The following is a 19092-nucleotide window of genomic DNA, read 5'->3' as shown; positions in this document are numbered from 1 at the left end:
CAGAGTACATCTGCCTCCACAGACTGAACCAGAAAAATCATTGATGCACCACTCGTGGGTGCAGCCATGGTGCAAAAACAGGTTCCAAGGCAGGGATCCCCAGGGATCCTCATTATTTTTACAAGAAAAGATACCCCAAAATGCCATTGTAGCACAGAGCACATTTGCCTCCACAGACTGAACCAGAAAATTCATGGATCTGCCACTCATTGGCACAGGAACGTCACAAAAACATGGATAGGAATTGTATATGGGATCGACATAAAGCCATGGTCAAATTATAGCTCACACGGATGCCCATGTACTGAACCAAATTACTGATCCTGTACTTGACCATTCCACTACAGTGCAAAAACATTGATTCAAGGCACGTATCCTCAGAACTGAACCTTAAAAATCCTGGATCCTGTAATCACTTTTTTAAAACCCTAGGTTTTTGGAGTGAGTGAACGTGGTAGTGCACGCTGCCTGATCTCCTGCTGTAAGTGAGAGCAGCTTAAATAATCCAGGAATGTTCCGTCCTTGGGTTGTTTGTCATGATGTACAAACAAGGAAGTCTGGCTTGTCCCTTCCAGAACAAGCCTGAGAAATAACCCCAAACCAAACCGTGGCTTATTTCTCTGGATTGATCGTGAATAGGCAAACCAGAGTTCTTGGTTTCATGTCACAACAAACTAGCAAGGGGCCAGAACATCCCTGGGTTGTTTTGGTGTTCGCACTCACAGCAGAGGCGATCAGGCAGTGTTCACCAGCACGCTGCCACACTCACAACCCAGGATTGTTTTGATATGTTTAAGTTTCTTTCTCCAAACCCATAATCAAATCAGCTCTCATCCTTCTATATTTGCTGGGCTCCAAAAAGCATGTATCCATTGGAGCAAGGTGTTCCCATGCAACAACAACAACAGGTATATGAGGAATGGATCCTCATGAATCATCTTAATAATTTTTACATGGATCACCTAAAATCAAATGTTACGTCACACTTTACACCCTTATCTATGGAGTGTACCATAAAAATCAGCATGGATCCAGCATGCTGTGCCACGCCATGCTGCACAAGCTTTGATCAGAAGCACGGTCCTCATGATTCTTGCACACAAGCCCCACCATGTAATCAGAATGATATAAAAACCTATCTCTGAGATATGAGAGCTAATGGATCTTCATGGTTTTTGGAGGCATGATTACTTTCTATGAGAATTATCTTCCACTTGTGCAAATGCACATTCTCACTAACGCTCATGAGTGCTAATGTGAATTAATACGTTATTGCAAGTATGCATTCACACTAATGAGCAGTAATGCAAATCTCCCCCAAAAGTAAAAGAATGGTCTGGAAGTCCACAGAATCCATGCAGAAGAAGCTGGTTCGCAGCAGAATCCGCAGGTCAGATAAATAGAAATCTGAACTCATTTGAATCCATCGCAGATTTTGCCAACATCCCTAACTAAAAGTATGTTATTTTATTTCTCTGTTCTTTTCCTGCTAAGAAGTGGCAAGTCAGTTAGCAATACAACATAAATTAGCAACACAACCTCAACAATTACAAAATAAAATAATAATATACAAAATAGCACCAATATATTATTGTATAATAATATACAAAATGGCACCAATGTCTGTAAAGAGAGCGAATACACAGATTCAGGGGGATAAAACTGCAGTTTCAATTATCATTAAAAGCCTAGTGAAGAAGGATGGTCTTCACCGTTTCTCAGAGGCTGGAGAATGAGAGGAGGCCAGGCACATCTCCCATGGGAGACAGTTTCAAAGCTTTGTTGCCAACACAGACAAGGTCCTGTCCATTGTACCAATGAAACTAACCTCAGACTGTGGCAGAATGTGAAGCGGAACCCTCCCTCCAAATTTTAAACAGGTGATCTTGATCACATGGAGACACATGGTCCTTCACATAATATTGGTTGAGGCTGGTAATGTTTCAAAGATGAAGACCAGCATTTTGAATTTGGCAAGGAAACATACCAGGAGCCAATGCAGCTTAAAAAACATAGGAGCAATTTGCTCCAGAAAATTGGCTCCTAACAGTAGCCTGAGTGGCTACTAGTTCAACCACAATATGAGAGGAAGAAGAAAAAAATCAATTGACTGTTGGTATTCTGCATTTTCTAATTTCTACATGATCAGAGGCAGAATCCAATGCAGCCCTTGTGTGTGCAGCCAGCCCCGCCAATTTTGTTCCACAGGTGGCCACTACCAGTGATTTAGTGCTTCTGGGGTCAACCCAAAATGAGCGGAAATGCTCATTTCTGGAAGGGGGCAGATCAGTGGATCAGGCCTAATGACTTTCTGTGGTTCAGTCTCTGGACACAGACATGATCTGTGATTTGATGGTGATTTTGGAGACATCCCCATAAAAATCCAGGGGAGTCATGAGTATCTATGCCTCAGGTCCACGTTTTGCAGCATGACAGCACCACAAATCAGTGGATCCATGATTTTCATAATGCTATCCATGGACACAGAAATATCTGTGATTAGCTGGTTATTTTGGTGGCATCTTCTGTAAAAGAATAAAAATAAAATAAAATCCATAGAACCCATGCCCCAAATCCATGTTTTTCTGCCATGGTGGTTCTATGAAGCATGGGAGTGTGATTGTTATGGATTCATGTTTTTATATCACGCTTGCTCCATGAAGTACAGGATCAATAATTTTAATACTTTGTTCTGTGGCCATGGAAATGATATCTGATGTAATGGTGCATTTGTGGGGACGCTATATTAAAATTCAGAGGAGCTATAAGGAACTACATCTTGAATCCATTTTATTTCTTGCCATCCTGGATCTGAGAAATATAGGATCCAAACCACTGACATGGACTTGCTTTGTGAATCCGCTATGATTTTGGATACACTACATATAAAATCCAGATGATCCATCAGGATCCATGCCTCACATAAATGGTTCATACCATTTGAGGTGAAGCAGATCTGGGATCTACTGGGAAGCAGCAGATCTGGGATTCTTAGCGGGCATACTTGGACAAAGATGAGTTCTGTGCTTTGATGGGGGGGCCTTGTGGGGAGAGGCACCCAATGTAAAAATTCAGGGGATCTATATTGAATTGTGCATTTTATCCATGGTTTTGCAACATGATGGTGCTATGAAGGCCCAAATTCATGTTTTTTGTCACTCATTCCCTGGGCATAGATGTGTTCTGCGATATGGTGGTGTTTGGGGGGCCTTTTCCTTTAAAAATCATGAGGATCCCTGCCTCAGTTCCATGTTTTTGTGCTGGGACTGTGCCCACGAGCAGTGGATCCCTGATTTTTCTCCTTCAGTCTGTGGAGGCAGATGTGCTTTCTGATTTGATTGTGGTTTAGGGGATTTTCTCTGCAAAAACCATGAGGATCCCTGCAGATCCCTGCCTCTAAACCATGTTTTTGTGCTGTGGCAGAGCCAACAAATGGCAGACCTGATTTTTGTGGTTCAGTTGGTGGAGGCAGACATGCTCTATGATATGATGGTAGTTTGGGGAATTTGCTCTGTAAAAATCATATGGAATCAAGAGGATCCCTGCCTCAGATCCCCGTTTTTGCACTGTGGCTGCACCCATGAGTGGCAGATCCGTGATTTTTCTGGATCGGTCCATAGAGGCAGATGTGCTCTGTGACTGGATGGTGCTTTTGTAGGTCTCTGCTTTAAAAATCATATGAAATCATGAAGATCCCCTTTTGATTTCATGGATCCTCATTTTACCCAGTCCCCCTAAAAGTGTCTGCTTGGCCTTTTTAGATGTCAAGGCTGCAAGCCTATCCACTCTTCCCTGGACTCAAGCCGTATTGACCTCCATGGGGCTCACTTCTGAGTAGGCATGTCTAGGACTGTTAATCTTTCCAAATTTCCCTGCAGTTGCCAACGCCAATCCAGCCCATTATATCTGTATGTCGGACGGCACACAAAGGTCCACTGAAATTGTAGCAAAAGTCAATCTACTTAAATTCCCCCTCATACCCCTTCCAGTCCAAATCCAGTGCTCAAGTACATTCAGAAGCTTTGTGCTCTATTGATTTGCATCTAACCGTGTTGCGATTTTAGCAACACGGCTGGATTTGCCCAAGTGTGTGTGTGCATATATATAAAGGTAAAGGTGTCCCCAAGCAGCCATGTCCGACTCTAGGGTGCAGTGCTCATCCCCATTTCTAAGCCGAAGAGCCAGCGCTGTCCCAAGATGCTTCCGTGGTCATGTGGCCGGCATGACTGAACACCGAGGTGCACGGAACGCTGTTACCTTTCCCGCCGAGGCGGTACCTATTTATCTACTTGCAATTTCTTGCTTTCGAACTGCTAGGTTGGCAGGAGCTGGGACTGAAGACGGGAGCTCACTCCGTCACGCGGCACCAGGGTCTCGAACTGCTGACCTGCCGACCTCCCGGTCTACAGTTCAGCGTCTTAACCACTAAGCCACTACATAATTAGAACATGAACTCCTCTTTACTGCTAGCTTTTTTTTGTTTAGGGGGAGGACATGCTGCCTGGCGCCTCATCAACTGCGCTGCTACCCCGGCGTTCTCCACCTTTCTATGGGCGGCTCTCGCTTCCCCCACGGCGAGGATGCGCCTATATATGGTCTACAAACCAGCCGGAAGCTCGAAGTTTGGCGGTAGTGACGCTATTTCCTCCGTCAACCCGGAAGTGACGCGCAATTGCTGTCAACGCTCGCGGCTGCGAGTGAGGCGGGCTGGGGAGTAAACAAGCGTCGGCTGCTCCGCGTCGCCGTCTCCGTCTTTCAAGGGCCGCCGCGCAGCTCGCCGTCCTGTGAGGAGCGAGATGGGGGCAGTCCTGGGCCTCTGCTCCATGGCGAGCTGGGTAATGTGGCGGATTCGCGACACCTCCTGTTTCGTCTCTTTCCCTCAGGGGCCCGTCGCGGGGGGGGGGGGGAGCGGTGACTGGAAGCAGAAGTACCTTCAGAGGCGCAGGCGCACTGAGGGGCTCTTTGGCTGCGCCCTGTTCTTTTCGTGCTACAAGGCAGTCCGCTCCGCCCCCCCCCCCCCCCGGCTGTGGAGAGTCCCGTTCTTTGTTTAAATAACATTTAAAAAATCTCTGACTTCGTTCCCCCCTCCCCCGCTATCTATCGCCCCACATCCTGGTAGGCAGTTCCTGATCGTTCTGCATTGCATTTATTCCCTCCTTACAAACCCTAATTAGGGCTCTTAACGTTGCAGATGCAATAAAAATATTGCAATAAAGCAAAAATAAACCCTTATTAGTAATGAAAAAGAATGGATTGATGAAGCTGGCCCCTTTTCAGTTCAGCCCCATAACATCGGTCAGTTCGCCTTCTTTGCTTTTCCAGTGAAAAAATATGTGGCATTTGGCTGCACTTTTTGTGATCTCATCAGATTCTTGGACCACAGGCTTCTTCTGTTATTTTTTTTCTACTCTTATCTGCATGGATAGCTTCCCAAAAGCTCAAACGTGACATTTTCTAATGTTGCAGGGGCAAAACTAAAGGGGCTCTAACGTTATGATGTGAAAGCTGTTTTCAGCAGAGGTGCATCGCCTCAGATTTTTTTTTTTTTGCAGGTTCATTTCTTATTCCAAGATATCTGGCAAAAGTTTGTACCATCTTATACTGCAGGTGGGGGTAATAATGTCATGCATGTACCAATTCTCTGAGCAGAGAGAAGTTTCAGGGATGTGGTGCATGGTTTGGTTTTCTTTGGATGGTGGTTGCTGGAGGTTTATAGCATTTTGTAATATTTGAGTTTATTTACAAATATTCAGGTGGAGGTACTCTGACAAATATCTGAAAGTTCATTTTTTCCACACCACATTTTGAGGGGAATAGGCAATAGCTCAAAGATACGTCTGGGGCTCCCCAAAACCTTAGCCCTCTGACTCTTTTCTAGGTTACTTTTAAGTTTTTACACCCGAACACACACGTTAGTGACTTCATCTCCAGTCAGGGGAAGGGAAGGTGAGTGAAGAAAGACATGCACTCTTCTCCAAAATAGCTCTCCCCTTCAGGCCATATCCTAATCATTGTGGGCTATTGCGTAATAGAGGGCCAACTAATCTCCTTAACAGAGGGGGTATCTGCTAGGTAACAATAAGTGAATCTCCCTAATGTAGGGGATATCCCATTGTGGACCTGGCCAAACTGGGTTTTATTTCTTAAGCTCCTTATGCAATCACAGGATTGAAAGGGATCCTAAGAGGTCATCCAGCCCAACCCCAATCCTATAACCCTATTAATTGATTTATGCAAAGTCACCATTCTCTGTGGATCCATGGGCTGCTTGATAATGAGGAGCAAAGTCAGTCTGGTTTCTGCCTCTTTTTGACAACCCCTGCGTTAAAGTAGTGTCATCCATATGTCTAAGAGCCAGATCAAGATTGAGTAAATGTGGTCTTCTGGGAGAAAAAAAGATTTAAAAGTATGTTGAGCAATAGTGAAAAATCAGTTCATTGTATGGCTAGAGTGAAGTAAGTATTAAAAGACTTCTTGCTTTGTGGGATAAGTTCGTGCTGTGGGAAGATAAAACAATCAGACTGGGAAACATAATAGAATGTTGCTTAAGTTTTTGCTGATGCTAACATTTCAGTCTTGCTGAAATCTGAAATACTGCTCAATTAGGGTGAGAGCTTGTCTCGGGCTGAAAAACCTCTCAAATGTGTCTGCCAAATATGTATGTATATGTTTTACTGTAGTCTGTATTCAGTAGTGGAATTATGGAATAAAAAGTTAATGTGTGCTCTTATATACTAGGATTGCAGTTGGGACTACTTCAGCTAAAGTTGAGGTTATGACAGATGGAACATGTTTAGGGTTTAGCTGCAAGTTTCTTTCTCTCTCTTTCCCCAAGGCACTCTCTAATTCTGCAGATACAAAAGTAATGTTTGCAATTCAGGTTGTATCCTTGAAAACAGGCATAACATAAGGACATATGTACCCCAAACTGGAAGCCACACAGTGCTAGTGTTGCAGCTTTTTTGTTGGCTGTGGTGTTGTATATCACTTTGAGCACTACTTGCAGTGAGGAAAATGATTAATAACTTTTTATAAATAGTTTGTTGCTTTCCTCGCTGTACATGAGGGTAAGTACTGAGTCACTTGAGGAGTAGTATTGCAACATCATCTCTGTTTTGTTAGAGGACCTGTTCCGTGCTTCTGATATAATGTTATAGCACTGAATCAGGAGCCTAGTAAGCTCTTATTCAGAAGAGCATATATATTTTAGTACAGAAACTCCATCCCTTGAAGTAGTAGCCAGACAGAATGAAATAGCATAGGATGTGCAATCACAAAAGGTATTTAATTGATGGGGATGTGATCCTCAAATATTGTGCTACTGGAATCAGTAGATAAGCAAACATTTAACGAAGCGTTGTCCTTGATCTCATTCGCAAACTCCTTTTCCCTGCTCTTCATTTCACCAGATACCATGTTTGTGTGGCAGTGCTCCATGCCTGTTATGTCGATGCTGCCCCAGTGGAAATAACTCCACCATAACAAGGCTGATATATGCATTCTTCTTACTTCTTGGAGTGAGCGTTGCATGTGTGATGCTAATGCCAGGAATGGAAGAACAACTAAAGAAGGTCAGTTTATTCTTGACACAAGTATATTAGAATTGATGTGACAACAAGTTCTGTTTGGGGTTTCTTGGCAGTTTCTTATCTCTTCTGGAGAATCATTTCCTTTCTCTAGACTAGAGCTTCTTCATATATATTATTCATCCCTCCATTTGGGAAAATTCTAGAATGTTGTTTATGTCTGTATATGTACAGATGAGCCAGATCTTTGATTATGACTGCTTTTCATTTTACTCTTTTAATAATTAGTATAATGATTGCCAGTAAAACTTTGCCTTCTTCCCATATTGCAGCTAGCTAGCTCTTTCAGATCAGGAATGGACGCACGTGGTTTGTGTTAGGTTTATATATATATATATATATGTGTGTGTGGCTTTCAGAACAGCAAGGGGCTATATTTTATGTGCTGTTTTAATATCTTAACATTTGCTGGGCTTATTTATGGACTTGAGAGGATCCTAGTCTGCCCAAATTTCAAGTAGTAGACATAACAAAACACAAAATGTGGATTCTTCATTAATCCCTTTTGTACTGTTTGTTGCAGATTCCTGGGTTTTGTGATGGCCATGTAAACTGTGATGTTCTAGTAGGGTATAAAGCAGTGTATAGGGTGTGCTTTGGTATGGCCATGTTCTTCCTCCTGTTCTCCTTATTGATGATCAAGGTAAAGAGCAGCAGTGATCCAAGGGCGGCAGTCCACAATGGGTAAGAAGAAAATAATTGTATAATATGTTGCTATACGCTCTTATCTTTATGAATAGATCTGGAGAAAAGGAAATCCTTGTCAACTAGAAGGTTACAGTACATTCAGGACCAACACAAATGTAAACAATAAAGAAACAACATAAGTGCCAAACAGATAAACACTTTGCAAAATACTTCAACAAGCTCGAGTCTTAACATACTAATTCTGACTACTGAAAGCTGGCCCAAATGAAATTATTTGACACCACTTCTGGAAGATACTCACGCTTTTGGAATATAGTTACCATTAGAACTAGCAATGTTGGGCAGCTGTTAGTGCCCAGGTATGGCTAAGGAGCCCTATCAGCTATGCAGTCCCTGAACCACCTTCTCTACTAATGTTCAAGAGGCCAGGGTCGAGGATGAATTGAAGCAAAGCAAGTGCTGCACTTCTGGTGAGGGAGGAGGCTGCTGCTTGGACACAATGCATCCTGGCATAGGGCACCGCCTCCAGTAAGAACCTGCTAACTGCATTGTTTCTGCTTGGCCAGGTAACAGGTTAAGAAGCTAGTGTGGGGGTGGGGGGCACTGGAGATTTCTACTCCATGGCTACAGATACCCAGAGCAAGACCTGTCTGAGAAGTCAGTCTCTGAGGCAGGGATGGGGAACATGTGGCCCTCCAGGTGTTGTTGGACTGCAGTTCTCATCAGCCCTAGCTGGTATAGCCACTGGTGAGGGATAATGGGAGTTGCAGTCCAACAGCCTATACTTGGAAGGGAAAGGAGGTCAGTGCTGGGTAGTTTCCCCAGCAACCCAGTCCTATGTAGTGTAAGTTACGTTGCTGGCATGGTTGTGATTTTTTTGTCTCAAAAAACTAGAATTCAGAGTTCTCAATTAAAATTGATAGGAGTTGCACACACAAAAATTATTTCTTCACAAATGCATCATGCGTTGCAACATAATGTGAACATAGGTCTGTCAGTAGTGACAACAAAACTGACAGCAAAACAACCTTAGTACAAGATTGCTGAACTCCATTGAAATAGATGACCGGTTGTCAGCATATCATGCGCACTTCTTGGGGTTGCTAGAATTAATTAGTGCAGCCTTCCCCAATCTGGTGCCCTCCAGAGGTGTTAAACTACAACTCCCAACATTCCCAGCCAGCCATACTGACTGAAGGATGCTAGGCATTCTAGTCCAACACCCCTGGAGGGCACCAGGTTGGGGAATGCTGAATTAGTGTATCAGCAGTTTTGAGTACTTTTGTTTCTTTCTTACATTTTAACAATGTATGGGAAGTACATGCTATTGTCTTTAAAATTTTACAAGTATCCCAATAAAAATTCTACACTGTATAAGATTTAAATCACATTGCATGAGGTTTAGTTTTTTCCCTCAAATATTTCAGATCAAATACTTGTGGTTTATTGGGACAAAAAAAAGAACATGGAGTACTTTTTTAGCTTTGTTGTTTATTTACTTGTATTTTATAAACATGCTACATTAGATCACTCTTCAATGATTTTCCAATGCAGACTGAAAATTTTCCAATGCAAATGACCCTATGCAAATTAGCTAATTTCCCAGAAAATTTTCCAGTTCAAAATTTTCCAGAAACCCCGCATCACTGATTTGCTTCAAGTAATGAAGATGATGTACAATTATTATCTTGAATATTTATAAATTTATACATTTTAAATATTGGCATTACCCTGACTTTGATGGTGCTGTGCTCATTTCCCCCCCCAGATTCTGGTTCTTTAAATTTGTCATAGCAGTTGCAATTACAGTCGGAGCATTTTTCATTCCAGAGGGACCCTTTACAACAGGTAAGATTGCATTAAAAGTCATTTAAGATGCAAAAGTAATTTATGGTGCAATCCTATGCATATTTCAACAGAAAAAGTCCTACTCTCCCAGCATTCCTCAGCAGTGGCTGGCTGGGAATTGTAGGACTTTTCTCTGTTGAAATGTGCATAGGATTCCACTCTTCTATTTCAGAGGTGCAAAAGCGGGTGAAGATGCATAGAGTTGCATCCTTATATTTCGAACAGAAACCATTTCCAGTACCTTTATTCCACTGTACTGAAATCTTATCTAGTCACTCTTTGACCTGGTTTGCATGACACAACAGCCCACGTATCTTAATTTACCTGTGGGGGCTTCACATCGTGCCCAGGTGCCCATGGGTGCCATTTTTGCACAGCTTGCTGTGTCTTGTGTCGTGCAAATCCAGGTGGCAGGGGTTGTTTGAGGGCTAGACAATGCTCAAGTAATTCATGGCTTGTTTTAGCTTTATTTGAGCATTGTCTAAACCTCAAACAACCCCTGCTGCCTAGGTTTGCAACAAGCTACAGCAAGCTGGGTTCCCATGGGTGCCATGGAAAAATTGTGCACCCAGCACAATGCAACAGGCCCCGCAGGTAAATTAAGACACAGTTGGCTATTGTGACTTGCAGTGCTGTATGTTGTGAGTTGTCATGCTGGAGGAAGTCAATAGACCTTTGGTGTAACCGCCTAATTCTCATTCCCAGAGAATCCTCTTAAGTATAAGCAATTGTATTTACCCATGTCTCCCCTTCCCTTTTCTGTGTTTTCTCCATTTTTGGTTGTAGATTCTAAGCTCTCTGGGGCATGGACTTGTCTGTTTTGTCCTATTAAGTTCTTTAGGGCAAAAGGAACACTGATGGCTCTGACTATGTCAGTAATAAAAAGTTGAACCCTTAGAAACCAATTTCTTTACGTAAAATTAATATGTTATCTGTTATTTTTCTTAGTATGGTTCTATGTAGGCATGGCTGGTGCTTTCTGCTTCATTCTTATCCAGCTGGTTTTACTTATTGATTTTGCCCACTCTTGGAATGAATCCTGGGTTGAAAAAATGGAGGAAGGAAACTCAAGATGCTGGTATGCAGGTATGCAGTGTGATTGAGATGTGTGATGCTCTGATTTCAGTTGTAGGAACGATGAGCCCCAAACACTGTGCTATTGCTTTATTTTATTTATTAAATTTATATTCCTCTTTTTTCCTCCTTAAGAAACCCAAGGCAGTATACAGAATCCTCCTCCCCCTCCTCTCCATTTTATCCTCACTACAACAACCCTGTGAGGTAGGTTGGGCTGAGAGTCTGTGACTGGCCCAAAGTTACCCAGTGAGCTTCCATGGCTGAGTGGGGACTAGAACCTGGATTTCCCGACTCCCAGTCCAACACTCTAGCCACTGCACCACACTGGTTCTCACACCCTAGTTGCTGGCAGGGGGAATTAGCAGGGGATTGGCATTTTCAGAAGCATCATGTTGATACTGCTTGCACAGGGGAGGGAAGAAATGCGTCCAAATACTTACATTCCCCACCACCAGTGATTACTAGGAGAAAACTGGCTTTCACAGTACTAACTTGCTGAAGTTGGGGGTGCATTCTGCCCCTAACAATGCAGGAACATTACTTGTGCATGAGGGCTGCTCAGTGTAGGGTTTCCCATTGTGTGCATCTAGATGTTATGCATGCCCATTTAGTAGTGTGTATGCTACCCATGGAGAACTGTGCCCCTTTGCCAGATTTTTAGAGGCAATTGGCTGGTTATCTTCCTACCATTCATAGATTGGCCTCTTTTATGATTTAATTAGTTTTTTTTAAGCTGCACACTAGTAAAGCTGCACACTGTTTCAAAGGTGCTAATAAAACCTTGATCTGCTTTTGTTTGCTTCTTCACAGCATTGCTGTCTGCCACAGCATTAAACTATCTTCTGTCTCTGGTGGCAGTTGTCCTGTTTTTTGTTTATTATACTAATCCAGAAGGCTGTTCTGAAAATAAGGCATTCATCAGTGTCAATATGTTGCTGTGTATTGGAGCGTCTGTAATGTCAATTTTGCCTAAAATTCAGGTACGAAGTTACACTTAGTGAATATTTGCTTGAAAATCTGGCAAAGATTTGAACTATTTCATCAAATTCCTATTTTATTTTGCTGTCTCTGCATGTAGGAATCGCAACCAAGATCTGGGTTGTTGCAGTCATCTGTGATCACAGTTTATACAATGTATCTCACCTGGGCTGCAATGACCAATGAGCCAGGTAAGAGAATTTCATAATCTTGTAAAGGTATTACATATGGAATATTATGATCCAGAAATGGCTTGAGCAGTACTCCTTTGCTTATTGCTTTCAGGCCTATGTTGTGGTAATGTTGAAGTTTTATCAGAAAGATTAGCCCACCCAGATTTCACTGTAGAAGTTAGCTGGAGTTAGCTGGCACATCATTCTTGTTTTTTTAGAGATGGGTTTCAGCTAGGGATGTACGAAAGTCACCTAAGGGTGACAATTGCGGTGGGGGGGAGGTGCTCTGTCCCTCCCCCCAAAATTCTCCCCGGCCGGCTCCGCTCCGCAGCAACTCTGCGGAGCCACCAGCCAGGGCCGCCTGCAGCCGGACATCCGGCCGCTGGGCTGCACAGGGTCGCAAATGGTGGCCGCCATAGCTGCCGCCATTTCTGTCCCTGTATTTTGCTGTGATAGGCTACGTATATATTTATGTAGCCTATCACGGCAAAAAAAAGGGAATGCAAATGGCAGCGGCTACGGCACAAATGGCATCCCTGCGTTAGCTGTGATAGGCTACGTAATTATTTACGTAGCCTATCATGGCAATAATGAAGAAGCAAATGGTGGCTGCAGATGCGGCCGCCATTTGCAGAGCCGCACGAATGGCACCAGGTAAGTGTCCCGTTTTGCACGCCTTTCGCGGGGTGGGGGGGTGGGGAGCTTCGTTCCACCACGGTTTTCGGGGGGCCGAATGCACTGGTATTCGGCCTCACCGAGATCCGTGGCGGAATTCTCTGACGTCCCTTGTTTCAGCTCACCCCTTTATTCTACCCTGTTATATCAAACATAATGTGTTTCACCAGATGATGTTTTTATAGTTTAGTCAAAGCTTCAAGGAAGAGGCAAATGATAGTTAAACAAAAATAAGACTTATTCAAGTAAATATAACAATGCTAAGTCATGGGTCAGATGCCATACTTGATCATTACAAAGAATCTGTGGTTATCTAAATTATTCCTGCAGCGCAATCCTATGCATATCTACTCAGAAGTAAGGCCCTGATTGAGTGTGTATATGGGATTGCAGCCTGGGTAAACAAAAGACTTTGTGTAGGATATATCCACCCCAGCAGTTTGTTAACAACAATAATGGCCAAAGCTAATTCTGAGACACACTTTCCCCTCCTTTCAAAAGGGAAATAAGTTCTTTTTCCTTGTGGGGAAGGAGATCAAGTCATTGGTACAGAATCCTGCTTCCCACTGTGGATTATTTTCTATTGTCTAACAAGCTTCAGAACTTCTTGCTGGACTTAGTGGTACAAGCCACATTCAGTCTTGTGTGAGAGGCCAGTAGCAATTAGGACCCCTCACAGGAAGATGTGGGGGAGGGGTGGTATAACCCACTACAATTTAAAGAATAATTTCAGTTGTAGTTCTTCTGTATCTCAGTTATTTATAACATGTTGTGTCATAGCCCAACAGTTATGTGGGTTAGCCAAAGGCAGAATATTGGCATTCACCATAATCCTCTGTTTTAGGAGGCCAGAGACAAATGTCAGAAAATTCAGAGTTTTACTGCTAAATTCCAAGGATTTGCTCTGGTATTAGGAACATAGGAAGCTGCCTTACATTGATTCGGACCATTGGTCCACCTAGCCCAGTATAAATGACACTGACTGGCAGTGGTTCTCCAGGGTTTCAGGCAGGATCCTTTCCTTAGCCCTTCCTGGAGATGCCAGGGATTGAACCTGAGACCTGCAGGCAAAGCATGTGTTCTACCATGATGGCCCCTCCCTGAGGGGGAGCTCTTATTATAGGCAGCCAACAGTTAGGTCCCTGCTCTGTATATCCTTGTCATTTTGAATGTCCTGCAATTACAATCTTCCTTTTCTCTGTCCCCATCCTTCTCTGAGATTGTGTACACCTGACCTAAAGGACTTGAGTGAATACCCGCTCTCTTGTCGCTGCACAGTATAAAACTAACCCAGCCCTGTTCCATTACAGGTATGGGTAATGCTACTACAGTGCTGTGCACAAGCATGGTTACTTCTATATTAAAGGATCTTTGTATAGAAAGGCCCTAGCTGTGCCTGATTGCAGTGAGGTAGTTCTATCAAAAGTGGCCCAACAATTACAACTTTAAAGTGTGTAAAACACTAGCACCTAGTATGGCTTTTTAATAGTATGTGTTTATTATTTACATTAAATGTTGCTTCTATTTTATAAGGCATCATCTTGTTTACAAGTTACAGATTCACCTTCAGTGAGAAATAGAAATTTTCTTTGAGTAGATTAGAAAATTCTGACTTTCAATTTCTTCTGTTGGTGCCAATCTAGACAGACAGTGCAATCCAAGCTTGCTGAGCATAATTGGCTATAATTCCACAAGCACTCCAAGCAAGGGCCAGTTTGTCCACTGGTGGGATGCCCAAGGAATTGTAGGACTCATTCTGTTTTTACTGTGTGTTCTTTACTCAAGGTGAGCAGAACTTTTGGAAACCCTTTTACAAGTTTTCAGTTAGAAAATAGCCAAATTGGACATCTAATGGCACTACCCACTTTTGTATCTGCAGCATCCGGACATCCAATAATAGTCAGGTAAATAAACTGACACTAACTAGTGATGAGTCAACTTTGATAGAAGATGGACTTCCTAGGAGTGAAGGTTCGCTTGATGATGGAGATGATGGCCGTGCTGTTGATAATGAGAAAGATGGAGTTACTTACAGTTATTCATTCTTTCACTTCATGCTTTTTCTTGCTTCACTTTACATCATGATGACTTTAACCAACTGGTACAGGTATGTAGATCTTACAGGAAGTTATGAAAGGGTGACTTTTGTATAGGCCATATTTTGTGGACAGATTAGAGTTGCTTTAGGCTCTGATAGTGCAGATCACCTAAATGTAAAGTTGGGAGTGGGGAAGCAAGTGATGGACTCTAGGATGGGTCCAGAGAAAAGTGTGCAGACTGGGGCTGGCAGAAGCTGACTTGCCCATCCCTCCTTCCCCCAAAAGCCTCTCCCAAGGCTTTGAATGAGGTGGGCTTGGGACCAGGGGCTGAGGCAGAAGGGAGAGAGAAGTTACCTGAAAATGAGGTGGGGATAGTTTCTGCAAGCTAGCTGTTTTTTTAAAAAGAAAAAACATAAATGATGATCTATGGAGAAATGAAGTTACCGTGTTCCACAAATGATTCAGTAAACTGTTTTTCTCTCTCTCAGTCCTGACCCCACCTCTGCATCAATGACCAGTAAGTGGCCATCTGTCTGGGTGAAGATATCTTCCAGCTGGATTGGTATTGTTCTGTACGTGTGGACGCTGGTGGCTCCACTTGTGTTAACAAACCGTGAATTTGACTAAGCTGAACATCTCATCTGAAGGCTTTTGTTTTGTTGCTTATTTGAAGCTAACAGTATTCCATACTAAGATGTAATTGTAAATATGTGTGCATGTGTGTACTATCTGTGCAGTTTACCATATTTATTCTGCATGATTACTTTTAGATCATGTTATTTTACCATTTCAGTGACTGTTTTCTAATTGAGCTTGATAATGATTACTACTAGATCCAGGGCCAAACCAGATGTGATGGCAGTGGTTCCATGGGTTGTATCCCCCATAATGCTAGCCGGAAACGTACAAGAGTCCACTAGCAGTTTCGCAAATGCTAGTGCAACAATTATACAAGCAACACCTAGTGTGATGAAGTCATAATGAGTTGTGAAAGTGCTTGTGCAACGGCTTACATAAGCAGAATCAAAATACTGGCTTTGATGCTTGTTCAAGGTTGAAAACGGGGTTTCTGCAAGTGGTAGAAGCTTTGCTATAGCATAATGACACTTTTGGATACTGTATTTTTGAGCACAGATCTTCCCCAGTTTGGTAGAGGAGGTGGGATATCTCCTTTTGCTTCAAAAATCAGTGTGCAAGTGAGGAATGCAAAATCCTGTGTGTATCTCTCTACAGCGCCTCTCTCCACGAATTATTTTTGTCCAGCTGGGGCTCTGATACTGGAAGGGTCTATGGCTGAGGGAGAAGCATGCAGTCAGAGGGGCTAAAGGTAAAACATAGGGCAGAGGAGGATTCAGTTCTACTCATCTATGGCTGCGTTTGGACATAACTGAACTATGGTTTATGTTAGTGTGTGTTGAATGGGTTGTCATTGCATACAAACCCAGAACTTTGGGTTAAGTATGGGTTGTTAACCACGAACAACCCACAAAGAGAACCCATGGTTTATTGTTAGGGTGTGAACTCTGGGTTGTTTAAACCATGGATTGTTGCTACGTGTAAACCAGGTCTATATGTCCTTTTTGTGCTTTTCAAATTGGACCCCCCACTGCTGTTTTCTACTTGATGGGAGCATTTCTGTGTTTTTAAACACAGAGAATGCTGGAAGTTCTATCTACTTTGGCCTTTGTTAGTCCTGTGTAGTAGGGCTGAGCTAGAACAGGGAGGTTTCTTGCACTGAACAGTTGCAAACAAAACTACCCCCCATTTCAGTTACCTTTAAGATTGGCAGTGGAAGATGCAGTAAGAATTATTTGCCTCGCTTAGGAGACAGCTGCTACTTTAAATCAAGCTATCTGTAGTGCTGCCAGAACATGCACTGTGATCCTTATACTCTCATCAACTGAGCAGGAGAGGATTGGGGCCCACATATTGCTATGAATTCTTTTCCTTAATGTAGCTCAAGCATCCAGTTTTAAAGGTACTAATCTGTTGGGCATTGCCTCCCTTCTTTTGAGAAACTGTTTTGCCCAGAAAGGGGGATAGAATTCAATTTTACAGTGAAAAGTAATCCCTCCGCCCCAGGAGAGCACTGGTTTTTCTGAGTGAGCATTGCTTGCCATGAAATGTCACCTTTCACTGCAAAAAATGAACCCCACAAGTATTTGGCTCAGCACTACTACTTACTACTGGAGTTTTCCTAGATCTAATGCTGGCTGAGTAAAAGGTAATTTTTTAAAACAATGGAAAGTATTTTTTTTAATGCATATAAATTGGCCAGGGTTCAAAAGCCAAATATTTGCAGCTTTAATCAGATGGCTACTATGAAGAATGTTAGAAATAAGCTAGGGCTGTCTTTGACAATCTTCTTGGCCTTGATTGCAGAGATTAATTCTAATAGTGCGGTTCGTACAATATTCGCTTTGGTCTTCCAAGGAGTGCTAAAAATTTCATGTCATATTTGCAATTGTGATGTGTGCTCTGGAAAGGTGAGGGAATTAGGGCTATGAAAGAGAGCAGGAGAGACAGTTGATGGCTGCTTGCCTTTGAGGTTATTGTAGTACCTCAGTTTTAAGCACGTATGGATGGTTGTTTAGGAGAATTTGATGCTGAACGAAAATCAAATGCCAGAGGTGTGTAACACTTGGTTAGCTTTAGCTGAACTACAGGATCTCGGAACTGGTTTGTTGAATGAACAATGCATTGACTGACAGGAGCACAGAGATCTCAGATCTAACAATGAGCCTTAGCTGATGAAAGAGTAGAGCAAAGAGTGGGCCTAATAAGGAGGGAATGAATGTATCTGTAATTCAGCAGCCACTTCCATGAAATCTTGTTTGTTTTTAAAAAGCCAGCAATGGAATATTTCTACTGAAAGCTTGATGTAGCTGTCATGGGCTGCTATGAGTACATAAGAAAACAGTCCCTTGCATTCTGTAGAAGGGGCTAGTTTCTGTACTTGTAGATGTGTCTCGGTAGTAAAAGGAGATGAACAGGAGTCATTGTTTAAGGGTGAACTTGAAATGGTTAGAAACTTGCATGGATTTTCTGGACATGAAAAATAGCTCCCATTTTGACCAGGTTTGCTTTTTTAAGTGGAATGCAGTGTAATATTAGTCTTATTAAGAGTGCATGTTATAGAATTCACATTGGGGGTTTTTGTATCCATTTCATACTAAGAGCAAGTCTTTTTTTTTTTTAACTAATCAACACTTGAAGGTAGCGTTAGGGCTAGTTGCAAGAAATGAAACATGAAATGGGCTAGTGTCCTTCACTGCTGATAACTATACCTTAGTGTATCCTATGCTAAAAAAGATTTCAGATACCAGTAGTTTAGTGTCCGTTTTGAGGGATGGGGGGAAGAGAGAAAGCAGTAACCACATGCTTTTATACATCATTCTAGCTCAATGTTCCTTGATTGGGTATTACCTAGCTTAGTTTGCAAGACAAGGAAAGTTTATGCCTCTCCTTCCAATAATACTTTACTGGATACATTGACATGTATTTCTATTTTCAGTTAAAAATCTTCTACAAGGATATCATTGATTATTCTGTCCAAACTATTACACAATTCTTTCATTGTAATTTAGTACTGCTGCTAGTCCTTTATGTCCATTGATGGCAGTGGATTTCTACCTGGAAAATCCTGAATCTGCAAACCCGGGAATGATTAGGTCTGTTCTGTATTCTTGTTGATTAATGCTGACATATTTTTAAATCTATTTAAAACACACATTGTAATATATACTGAAAGGCTGATGAAGTTAAACATGAATGCAGTTTGGAGGTAGATTTAATCTTTAGTCATTTCAGTGTGTATGCTGTAGCTATCAATAAACATTCTTATAAGATGGCTGATCGTTGTTTCCTATACTGTACCTGTAGGTTTATTAAGTATTCAAAGATGAGTGAGCTTCATGGGTGGTGAGCTCAACCTGGGTCTTACTGGTCCAATTTTGATACTTGATGCTAGGGCTGTACACACACACACACATACCTTCGCTCAGATGCCCCTATTGCAGGATCTCTATAACAAAGGGTGTAAGTTTCTTCCTAAGGCAATAAACCAAA

General features: G+C 42.4%; 1 protein-coding gene across 1 annotated transcript; it reads left to right on the top strand.

Moving 5' to 3' along the window:
* The first annotated feature begins 4663 nt into the window (after nucleotides 1–4663).
* On the top strand, nucleotides 4664–18874 carry SERINC1 (serine incorporator 1). The gene is made up of 10 exons (XM_084827427.1): nucleotides 4664–4835; nucleotides 7410–7571; nucleotides 8110–8270; nucleotides 10003–10082; nucleotides 11031–11168; nucleotides 11970–12139; nucleotides 12238–12328; nucleotides 14629–14770; nucleotides 14865–15092; nucleotides 15513–18874. The coding sequence occupies exons 1-10, from the start codon at nucleotides 4797–4799 to the stop codon at nucleotides 15649–15651; spliced, it is 1350 nt and encodes a 449-aa protein (XP_084683553.1). The 5' UTR covers nucleotides 4664–4796; the 3' UTR covers nucleotides 15652–18874.
* The last annotated feature ends 218 nt before the right edge of the window (nucleotides 18875–19092 follow it).

The sequence above is a fragment of the Heloderma suspectum genome, chromosome 1, assembly GCF_057233095.1.
Source record: "Heloderma suspectum isolate Gila_16-S chromosome 1, 16-S_ref, whole genome shotgun sequence".
In the NCBI taxonomy this organism is placed as follows: domain Eukaryota; kingdom Metazoa; phylum Chordata; class Lepidosauria; order Squamata; family Helodermatidae; genus Heloderma; species Heloderma suspectum.
This window is presented reverse-complemented; position numbering and strand designations above follow the sequence as displayed.

Excerpts from the sequence above, each read along its gene's own strand:
- SERINC1 (XM_084827427.1), top strand. The coding sequence starts at position 4,797 with ATGGGGGCAGTCCTGGGCCTCTGCTCCATGGCGAGCTGG. Across the intron at positions 7,572-8,109 it reads TGGAAGAACAACTAAAGAAG|ATTCCTGGGTTTTGTGATGG; the intron begins GTCAGTTTATTC and ends TGTTTGTTGCAG. Across the intron at positions 11,169-11,969 it reads CTCAAGATGCTGGTATGCAG|CATTGCTGTCTGCCACAGCA; the intron begins GTATGCAGTGTG and ends GCTTCTTCACAG.